The 11,245-nt window shown below is 55.3% G+C and overlaps 1 protein-coding gene across 2 annotated transcripts in view; it reads right to left on the minus strand.

The window, feature by feature from the left end:
* Positions 1-866: 866 nt before the first annotated feature.
* Positions 867-11,245, minus strand: part of MED27 (mediator complex subunit 27) — a 219,647-nt gene continuing 209,268 nt past the window's right edge. For both annotated transcript variants that reach the window (XM_040225447.1, XM_040225445.1), the window contains 2 exons: positions 3,362-3,439; positions 867-1,411 (listed from right to left, as the gene is read on the minus strand). In XM_040225447.1, the coding sequence (XP_040081381.1) occupies positions 1,277-1,411; positions 3,362-3,439 (213 nt within the window). In that variant the 3' untranslated portion in view covers positions 867-1,276. The remainder of the gene's footprint in view (positions 1,412-3,361; positions 3,440-11,245) is intronic.

Below are 11,245 nucleotides of genomic sequence, written 5' to 3' on the forward strand. Positions count from 1 at the left end.
TGGCTGTGGAATCTAGTTCTCTGATCAGGGATTGAACCTGGGTCCTCCGCACTGGGAGCGCAGACTCTGGGCCATTCGACCACCAGGGAAGTTCTGAGGATTTGTTCTAATAAGCTTCCGGGACGCCATGTCTACTGGACGACTCTCGGGGTGGACTGTCCTACTGCTTCCTCCATCACTAAATGCCCTTTATTCTCTGGCTCTTTTCAGCTTGGCTGGGGTAGGTGAGGAAGGTCTGGGTGGTACCAGAACCCAGGTTCTGGGACCCGTCAGAAAGCAGCATCTCTCTGGCCCTGTTCACTGCAAAGAGAACTTGACTTGTCTCTAAGCTGGGCCTGCTGGGAAATGCTCTGGGGACTCACTCATCCTTTTCAAGACCTTCAGCAGGTCAACGCTTCTTCATATACGCAGGTCATGGCTTTAAACGAGGTTGAGGCCCTGAATAAACTCAGTAGATGGGGCTGGAATCTGCTCGTGGTTAAGATTGAGGACAAAAGGGGACCAACACGCCAGGCACACTGTCCCGCTCTCTCACACACGGTTTGCTGGCAACGCGGGCAGATTGCTTTCCCTTTGTTATATACTTGTTACTGGTTTAGTAAAACGAAACATCTGTGTACTTCTCTCCTCAAAAAGAACAATCCAGTTTTCAAGCCACTGAAACGTCTTTGAAATGGAATATTTGCCAACATTGCCCTCTCTCCCGAAAGCAAGAAGCAGGGAGATGTGTCCTCAAAAAGAATTATTTCAAACGCAGACATTACTAAGTTTTACATTTTTTTTTTCCTTCAAAAGGCCCAGATCTGCTCACGTGTTCACAGAACTGAACACAAAAGGTGCTTTAAGAAACAGGACACGAAGCCTTATCCCAGGCAGAAAAGGTTTACTGCTTATAAAAATAAGTTACGGAACAGAACAAAACACTCGGCATGACAAGGGCTCACTCCAACTGTAAAATGACTTAGAACACAGATCCAGGAGGGCTGATGGACCAGCATGGTGAACACACACGGGAAAGCAAGCTGCCTAACTGCCTCGTCCTGGGTCCCGAGGTGCTCTCTGCGCCCCCACACGCCAGCTCAACGGTGTGACGGCCCAGTCAACAGAGGGGACTCTGCTATTCACCAAGCCTGGCCTGAGCGCACGATGGAAGCGAGCAGGTGGCGGGACTGCTATTCCAGCCATGAAGACACAGCTGAGCCATCGCTGTGACTGAGGGCTTGCCTGGGAAGGATCTGTGCGGGGGTCTGGGGGCCGGCGCGGGGCCGGGGCGGGGTCACTGTCGGCAGGTGTCGTGGAAGGCCTCGAGGGTGCGGAAATCCCTCCAGGTGGGGGGCAGGCCGTCCTGCAGAAACTTCCCGCAGCGCTGGCACGGGGCCTGGAACAGCTTTATGTAACTTCTTAGCCAGGTCTAAAAAGAGAAGTGAGGAGAGACGTGAAAGACACGGATCCGGGTGCTTCCAATGTCATCCTTCCTGCCCAGCCTAATGATCTCTAGGACGGACGACCTGGGCTGGCTGTGACCCTGGGAGGCGCCCCAAGATTTTACAGAAAGCTCCTTGGAGCATCCACAAGGTCACAGTGCTGCTGAGTCTCAGTTCCGGCATCCTGGGCCCCTCCTGACTAGGGGAGATTTAAAATAGAAGTCCCTACTCTGGGAGGCAGGCAGGGGGCTCCCAGAAGCGGCAGTTGTGAACCTCAGCCCAGCCTCCTGGCTCAGGGGGCACGCGTAACCACCTTCCATCCGAGTCCCGGGTCTTCTAACACTGGATTGAGCCTCTCTGTGTTCGCCATCCAGAGGTGGCCCCGGAGACAGGCAGACAGAGGGCGAGCGGAGAATTCCCTGCTAGGGTCGAATGCCTTCTTTCTAATCTGATTTCACAGGTCACCACTCACTGTCACAACGTGGCCCAACACACCTGGGGGGAGGGCGGGGACAATCTGGTGCCACCGAGTAACGCAATAAGCGGCAAGTGCACACTCTCGGGTTCAGGGGGCAGAGTTCCTTCGGGCGTCATACATAAGGATGAGACTCGTAACTCAATTCCCTGACTCAAGGAGACACACGGCCGCGCCAGCCCAAAGTCACGGCGACGGGCCAGCAAGGGGGGTGCGCACCACCGTGATCACTTCTGTCGGTTGGAGGAGATGGCTCTTGGGAGACCTCGGCCAAGCTGACGGACACAAATCCTGCTGTCTTCATCACAGCGGCCCTCCTGACGGCTGACCGTGGCCCACCCATCCTGCCCCCTCCAAAGGTTCGGGGCCTGAGGTTCTGGCAACAAATGTGAGGAGGTCAGTGGTCATTCAGTTAAACTATTTATCCTTTCTAAAAGGAAACCAGGCATTTTAACACGTTAGGTTAAAAAGCAAGTCTTTCCATCCACCAAGAAGCGAGACTGCTGACTGAAAGTGTTCTCCACACGAGAGAACCACTGTGTGATGGCTCCACAAAGCCCAGGTCTGCGTGTTCAGCCTCCCCAGCGTGGGAGCTAATCAATGAGCCGGGTTGTATTTTCTAAGACATGAACTACAGGCTCCTAGAAGCTTAACTGTGGCAGCGAACGTGATGAGGTGGATCACAGGAGCGCAACTCCACGTGGCTGTCAGCACGGATGGGGACTTGTTAATAGGTCCTTCCTCTAAGGGGCAGCCCCCAGGCAGGAGTGAAGCAGGGAGCGTCAGCCCCAGCGAGAGAGGAGCCAACGAGAGTGTGACGCCGTGGTGCTAAAACAGCTGGCCGTCTCTGCCAGGATGTGGGCCAGCTGTGGGCCAGGCTGAGGCCAACTGGCGGGCACGTGATAACCTGATGAACTGCCTTGGGGCAGGGAGGGATGGGGGGCAGCGGGGAGTCCCAACGTGGAGGACAGATCTCCACGATGTAAGCGTTCTGGTTCCATGTCAAGTCACCAACGGTTAAACAACTGGCTTGAGAAATCCTCAACGTTAATGAGAGCTGGCGGGAACTGGCGCACACAGGGCATGGCTGTTTCTGGTCCCCCCGCCATCCTGGGCTCCGACCTGAGAGTCTAAGGAGTGGGTGTCTTGGAAGAACGATGCCACTGTAGCACCAAGCTCAGGGCCCGGCACAGGCCAGGAGCTCGATAAACACCTTCTGACCAAATCAGCCCCGGAAGCTGTGTCGGAAGGACACTTCTGAAACCACGTGTTTGGCAATGATAGGAAAATCAGTTAACGGAGCGGGATGTGGTTTACCTTACATCCCTGCCCAGCTGAAAGGAAGTGTCACTTCCACACTGGGCCGTCTCCCTGGCGAGGCCCCTGCGAGCTACCTTCTGAGCTGCCTGTTTGCACTTGAGGGGCCAAGGCTTCATGAGGCTCGACCTCTAGAGCCACTTACCATGAAGGAGCGGACCACAACATCCGGCATCTGGGGCAGCTGGTAGTGAAGCAGCGCGGTGGTGGCATGGTCGGTCACCTGGTAACCAAGGATAAGGACTAGGTCAGCCACTCGGAACCAGCAGAGAAAACAAGAAGATGCTCCTTTTATCTGACGGCTCATGGAGGAAAAGACACCTAATAAAGCCTGAAGGTGGAAAGCTAGTTAGCAAGGTTGGGGGCAGGGAAGGGGAGAGGAGGAGTGTTGAGAGCAGAAAAGACATAAATATTCATGCCTGGGGCCAAGTAAAGTGTGGAACCTTCCAGCAACTCCAGGTAGGCTGCAGCACCTCAGAAAGGTGTGGCCAGAGGCTGGTGGAGCGGTAAAACGGTGGTGGGCCCAGGGGCAACCCACTCCAGTCCTCTTGCCTGGAAACTCCCAAGGACGGAAGAGCCTGACAGGCTGCAGTCCATGGGGTCTCTAAGGGTCAGACATGACTGAGCAACTTCACTTTCACTTTTCACTTTCATGCACTGGAGAAGGAAATGGCAACCCACTCGTGTTCTTGCCTGGAGAATCCCAGGCACGAGGAAGCCTGGTGGGCTACTGTCTATGGGGTCGCACAGAATCGGACACGACTGAAGCGATTTAGCAGCAGCAGCAGCAGCCAGTGCATGAAACACTGCCTGGACGCAGAGGCTCGTTTCCAACTGTCCATGTTCAGCTTCAGTCTTTACCCGGGAATGATGTTCCTGCCAGTGTAACTGGTCTGTCTCTCTGCTTCCTTCAATTCCCATTCTGTCTCACTCTGTTCATTTGTGAGGATCCTTCCCGGGGCCTCAGAGATACGACCGTTCTGAAGAGCTGTGCCCCTCCCAGTGTGGCCTGCAGTCTGGCCAGCTCCCTGAGAGCTGTGGTCCTGTGGGCCACACCCGCTGTTCTCACAACCCCGCCAGCAGGGCCAAGGGCATTACGGCTCTAAGTTCAGGCGGGGCATCTGGGGACCAGATGGAACGTGCGCTGGGTTTCCGCCCCAGCTCTGTCTGCTGACCTTGATCCATCGAATCTCTCTGGGTCTCAGTGTCCCTCCTAAAAAGCAAAGCGCTGGCCGAAGATGCCCTGTAGTTCTGAAATGTGATGACACCCTAGATTGCTAATGCCTGCCACCAATCAGCAGATGAATAGATTGTTCCTAATTTGATAGCTGTGTTCAAACTCATGGTTTATTTGATTGTCTTCATTAGGGAATCTTGCCATTACAAATGACATGGTCAAAAGACAAAAGGAAACAAAAACGCCAAACGAAACAATCAACTTTGTGAACACGAGTAAGCGTGGTCTGCCTGTGTCCACTCGTCCGTCCTCCCGCTGAGAAATGGAGTATTTCCTGCCGGACCAGGCTGTGTGCGTTTCTTCAGTCGGCACCGTTCCCACCAGGACACCATGGTGCGCTGACAGACCTCAGCAGCAGTTAAGCAAACTGATCGGCTGGAAACCAGCAGGGCTGGTCTGGTCTGGGTTCAGCAAGAGGCATTATGAACGATCCAGAAGTGAGTCCGCCTGGGTGTCTACACTCAAGGCCAGAGAGGCCACACGCTGAAGAGCAAGGAGGCAGGCTCCTCAGCTCACAGAACCTCTAGAAGCTGTGGTTTCCCCCCAGGTGAAATGGTCAGGAGTGTGAAGTGCTCATCCTCCAGCTGTGCCTTGGGCCCGCCTGCCCCCTCTCTTCCACTCTGCCTGGCCCTGGGACTGGCCCTCTTTCCCACTGGACTTTCAGGGCCTGCCTGGTGGCTAGTGAACTCCGCGAGATGACCAGCTCTGTGCAGGCGAGGCTCACGCCCAGCCGGCCCATGCTGTGTCCCCGGGGCCTAGACTATCACCTGGCATCTGGTAGGTGCTCAGCACGTATTTGCTGAATAGGGAAATAAACTATAAAATGGCCACTCACCAAAAGCCACGAACCAGAAACACCTGTGCCGGCTTTCCTGCAAACACAGCCACGGTTCATATATCCAATCATGCCGAGAAATTCTTACCCAAGTGACTTTCAAGATAAACGGTACTTATTGCTTCAAGTGCAAAGACTGTTTTTATTTTAAGCATTTTTGACAGACAGCTTTCTAAAATGAGCAAGGCTTAAAAAAAAAAACACATACAGTAGAATGATAACTTGGCAAAATGGCGGGTGGTGATTGGCAGGGTGAAATGAACGGCTACAAAACGCAGCGAAGCCAACTGGGCCCCGAGGAGGCCTGAGCTTAGAGCTTGGTTCTTACCCATCCAGGTGCCTGCTAAAAGCAAAGTCCCACCCAAGTGCTGTTTATAGGCTCATAAGACAGGCCTTACAATCACATTTGCCATCACAAAAGAAACAAAGCTTCTGGAGAATTCTTTCCCCTGTCCCTACCATTTATTTTACATGCCTCTCAGGAAGCCTCTCTACGTTGCCTCCCATCTAAGACACCCGGGCCAGTTCTCTGGTTTGCTGACAAGAGTGTACACAAGCACTCGGAGCAGAGAAGCAGGCTGGTGCTGGACGCCCACTTAGGCATCACCCAGGAATGTGTTGGAAACGTGAGCTTTTGGGCCCCAGTGCAGACCTAGAATCGAATCTCTGGGGTGGGGGCCCTGAAATCAAGCCAGCCTTTCCAGCTGTTCTTTGGGATCCCAAAATACAGGAGGAGGCAAATGCGAATTGGCACACAGACCCCCTGGGGATCTTGCTGTTCAGTTCAGTTCACTCAGTCTGACTCTGCAACCCCATGGACTGCAGCACACCAGGCCTCCCTGTCCATCACCAAATCCCACAGTTTACTCATGTCCAATGAGTTGGTGATGCCATCCAACCATCTCATCCTCTGTCGTCCCCTTCTCCCACCTTCAATCTTTCCCAGCATCAGGGTCTTTTCAAATGAGTCAGCTCTTGTCATCAGGTGGCCAAAGTATTGGAGTTTCAGCTTCAGCATCAGTCCTTCCAAAGAATATTCAGGACGGATTTCCTTTAGGATGGACTGGTTGGATCTCCTTGCAGTCCAAGGGGCTCTCAAGAGTGTTCTCCAACACCACAGTTCAAAAGCATCAATTCTTCGGTGCTCAGCTTTCTTTATAGTCCAACTCTCATAGCCGTGCATGACTACTGGCCAATTATCATAGGCAGGTATGGGGTGGGGCCAAGACTGGGCATTTCCAGTAGCCCCCCAGGCCTGCCCCTGCTGCAGCTGAGGAGCCAGGCCGCTCAGGAGGCAGAGTATTCTGGGCAGTAGAGGAAAAAGGCATTTCCTTCTGGGGCATGAGGGAAACAAAGGACCACAAACTCAAAGGATCACTTGTCTTTTTCATGACTCGAAAACCAAGCACACTACCCATATTTCATGACGTTGCAGTGGAAAGGGGGGGGGCGGGTAATGGTGGTGGGCTGGTAGGGTTTTCCTTATTTCCGAAAGGCACTCTTTCAGGACCATGGGCTGATTTCGTGAATCGAGGACAGCCACACTGATGAGAGCGGGCGTGCGCCGCTCACTCTTCCTCTCGCGGACTGAGGCGGGTGGTCTCCCAGGCTCACTGTGTATGTGTTTTAGTCGCTCAGTCGTGTCCAGCTCTGTGACCCTGTGGACTGTAGCTGCCAGGCTCCCCCGTCCATGGGATTCTCCAGGCAAGAACACTGGAGTGGGTGGCCATGCCCTTCCCCAGGGAATCTTCCCGACCCAGGGACAGAACATGGGTCTCCTGCTGTGCAGGCATTCTCTACTTCTGCTGTGCTGGGTCTTGGTTGCAGCATATGGGATCTAGTTCCCTGACCGGGGATGAAACCTGGGCCCCCCCTGCATTGGAAACGTAGAGTCGAAGCCACTGAACCACCAGGCAAAGTCCCCCAGGTCCATGCTATAGATGAAGAAATGGAAACTTACAGGCCACACAGCTGGGGAGGGGCAAGGGGTGTGTGGGCTCGGACCCCACGAGACCCAAGCCTACACTGCCTCCCCCGTGAGACACCCTAGCCAGCTCTGCGTCTGTGGACAGAGGCTCCCGTCCTGAGCCCCAGCGTCATCTGCCCTCCACCTCCCGACCCAGCAAAGGGTACAGAAAGCCAGAGTCCCGCTGCCAGCTGCAGGTCAGGTCTGGAAATGTGGCTGCCAGTAACAGGCTTCTCCAGAGCAGAGCAAAGCGCGCTAACCAGAAAACATCCTTTTCCAGAAACGGCGGGGGTCACACACCAAAGCTCCGTTTTGGCACCTGGCTCCCAGGCAGGGCACCGATTCAGTTTTCCCATTACTGGGTCGGCAACCTGGCCAAATTCAGCCTCTTTTTCAAAAGGCCCAGTATATTCTCTTCATTGCCAAATGGTGGCAGCTTTTTCTAGCGCTGACATGATCATTGAATTTCTTCAACTCTCCATCTCCAATTACAGAAATATTTTAGTAGAGGGGAACAAAGCTAACTGGCTCGCTGCCACTGTCCCTGCCACCTCCCAAATTTCCTCCCCTGGTTTTCACATTCCCGGGGCTGAACTCCAACGCGGCAGGTACATGGTCGTCAGACACTGGAGAAATTCACCTGCAATGATCTTCCTTTTTGTCAAAACATTCCACCTTCAGTACTTGTTTTGTTTTACACTTTTTAACAACAAATTTTTTTTTTTTTTGGCTCAGCATCCAAGATGTGGGGGGAAAAAAACAAGCCCGGGGCAACAACAACAAAGATGGCTATTAACTAATTTAAACTGACTCTGGGCCAGCCCAACCGAGGCTCGGTCCCATTGTGATGTCGAGCTAATGAGATTCCACTGGGAGATGAAAGCCACCCCTGCCGGCAGCGGAGGCCACAGAAGGGCACTAATGCTTCCGCGGGAGAGAGGCCATTCATCCCACCAGTGAGTGCAGGTCTGAAGACAGCGCAGAAGAGATCAAAGCGGATGGCGAATCCAAGGAGAGGGAGGGAGGAGGAGACAGGAAAGCAACAATAAGCCAAGGAGATGGGGAAGCGGGAAAGAGGACTGGGGGGGCAGGGGTGACTGTACGGGCGCGAAGAGGACGCCACAGAAAGACAGAGGGCCGCAGTCAGGAGTGTGCAGACGCCGGGGACTCTGCCAAGAGACGTCCCCTCTATCCTCAAGGCCAAGAGAAACCGCAGATGCTCCGGCTCAGTTTGGGGTGTGCACCCCACCCCGAGCCCCAGCTCCGGCTAGGGCTGGACTGCAGGTGATTACTCACTTAGAGGAGGGTGATGTCTCTATTGTTGCCAACACACCCACTCTGCTCTGTGAAATGGACTCCCAGTTTTCTCCTCCACCCATCAAGCTGACAAACCACCCTCCTTTCCCAGGCTCAGAGAGGGAGAAGAGGTCTTCCTGCACCCAAACTGACAGGGAACTCAGCTCAGAAGGCGACAGAGGAGTCTTTCAAGAGACCTTGGAACAGCTGCCAGTCAACACGCTGGAGGAGACGCCAGTCACAACAAGCCTCCCGAAGCTCCCCGGCCATATTGTGGGCAAAGAGCTGACATCGACAGGGTCCCGGGGAGGTCATGAGCTGTTTCAGCTGAACCCTACGTGGAACCACCTGCAGCCAGGGCAGGGCTCTGCGGTGACATCTACTGAGCACCGGCTCTGAGCTAGGGCTGTGGTACACACGCGCCCGGTGAGGAGTCTGGGCTGCGGGGCCAGACGGCACCCACTTGGATCGTGCCTGTCACTTATGAGCCAGGCGGCTGTGGACAAGGATTAAATGTGTCAATACAGGGACAGTGCGTGAAAAGGGCCTGACCAACAGCCAACACCCACCCAGTGGGAGTCACCCTCCCCCTCCCCACAACCCTGGGAGGAGGCTACGAACGGGCGATGATTTTCACTCCAAGTAAGGCAGCCAAGCCACAGGGAGGTGACGAGCCCAAGCCAAGTGGCTCCTGAGCAGCAGGGCAGGGCGCCGAGCTTTTGGAGGGGGGCAGAGCCTGTGAGGGAGGGGGACACAGACAGGAGGCCGTGGAGGCCATCTCCTCCCCACTGGGAATGGTGCCCAGGACTCTCAGATGGAGGCGGGACTCAGTCCCAGCCTGTTCATGCCACCTCAGCAGCCCAATGGCACGGCTGCTCTCCGCCACCCCCACTGGAAGCTTCTGCCCATCCTGCTCAACCACCCACCCAGAGCCAGCACCCACTAGGAACAAGGCCCACCCAGGACCCTCCAGAGCTCAAGAGGGAATGAGTCTCCCAGTCTTGCAGAATGAAGAGGGAAACAGGGCAGATAAAGCCGGGAGCGTCCAGTCAGGCGTGTACCGTGTGCATCAAGGGAAACTCAAAGCACAGTCTTGGCGGGGCCGGGCGGCGGGGGCCCGCCACTGCTGCAGGGAGGGCTTTGGCACTTAGAGCCCACTCTTCCCCCGACTTGTGCCCTCCTCCAGCTGGGGAGTGGAGAGGGGCGGAGAGTGGGTTCAAGTCCTGCTAGACCACTTTCTGCTGAAGGCCAGCCCCTCAGGGCCTGGGTTTGATGGTGGCCAGGTAGGCTCTGTTCTTTGTCCGTGAAAAGGGACGTGAAAGTCGCTCAGTCGCGTCTGATTCTTTGCGACTCTGTGAAGTATACGGTCTATGGAATTCTCCAGGACAGAAAACGAGAGTGGGCAGCCTTTCCCTTCTCCAGGGGATCTTCCCAACCCAGGGACTGAACCCAGGTCTCCCGCATCACAGGTGGATTCTTTAGCAGCTGAGCCACCAGGGAAGCCCAGAGGGGAGGTGTCCGTAGGGGAGAACAAAGCGCAGAGTGGCGTTACAGACAGGGTCAGTGAGATGCGGGGGAGGGCACCGGGCCCCTCCTCACAGAGTACTGTCCCCCAGCAGTTTCCTCCTTTAAAAAGAAGGTGCTGTATTTCGTGGTGGCCCAGGAATTATCCTCAGGGATTCCTGAGTCCATTAAGGTTGCAGGATCATCCTGACTCTGTGTGGGCTTCCAGGCCAGAGGGACAGCTGGCGCTACAGCAGAGGTAAGGCATTCAGACTCTGGGGGCGGGCTGCCGGGCACCACTCCCCACCCCTGGGCAGTGGCCCACAGTGCCGCAGAGCCCTTCCTCAGGCAGTGGGCCGATGGCACCAAGAGCACAGCATCTGCCCGCACGCAGCCCCGACGCCCAAGGCCGCCCTGCTGAGCCAGGGGAGCTGCGGCCTCTGCCTCTTAAAAGTCCGTCCCACAAGATTAATAAATAGGAGAAGTTAAGTGCCCGAGTGTTCAGAAGTTGCTCATTTAAAAGACAGTCTGGTAGAGACCCAGCCCTGGCTCTCCTCCAGCAACGCCGGCTCGCACCCGCTGTGAAGGGGAGCATCTCGATGCCGGCATGACTGCGAACAAACGGTAGCGAGGGGATTAGGGGAAGGTGACCTGGAACTGTCGGGAGCCCGGGGCTCCGGCCTGGGCTCCTAATTATCTGGGTGACCTTGGCCACATCACTCCCTCACTGGCCTTCAGTAAAGGAGGCTGGGATCGCTGGGTGCCCCGAGGTCTGGCTTTCAGGGGGCACTGCTGCAGGGCCTGACTGCACGCCCTCAGGGCACACTTGTGTCATGCCCCGCCCTCGGGCCAACCAGAGAGACATGAAAGCCCTTTGTTCTTTTAGAAAAGACATGCTGGTCCCAGCAGGCGGCAGGGGCACCGGGTTCCTGCCTGCCTCCACCTGCTGTCCTGATGGGATGTCACCCTTATGGGGTCCTCAAATTCTGGGCCGGTTACCAAGAGCTCAGAACAAGGGAGACCAGCAGCACAGCGCTGTTCTTGGGAACCTCTTCCCATCTCCATGGGTTTCAAAGAGACTGGCGCACAGACCAACAGGCAGCAAAGCCAAACATTTGTTACTTCGTTGTACACATGCTGCTTCTGCGACTCAGAGCAATAAAAAGGAACTTTCATCTGCGGGATACACTTG

The sequence above is a fragment of the Oryx dammah genome, unplaced genomic scaffold (assembly GCF_014754425.2).
Source record: "Oryx dammah isolate SB20612 unplaced genomic scaffold, SCBI_Odam_1.1 HiC_scaffold_25, whole genome shotgun sequence".
Classification (NCBI taxonomy): Eukaryota; Metazoa; Chordata; class Mammalia; order Artiodactyla; family Bovidae; genus Oryx; species Oryx dammah.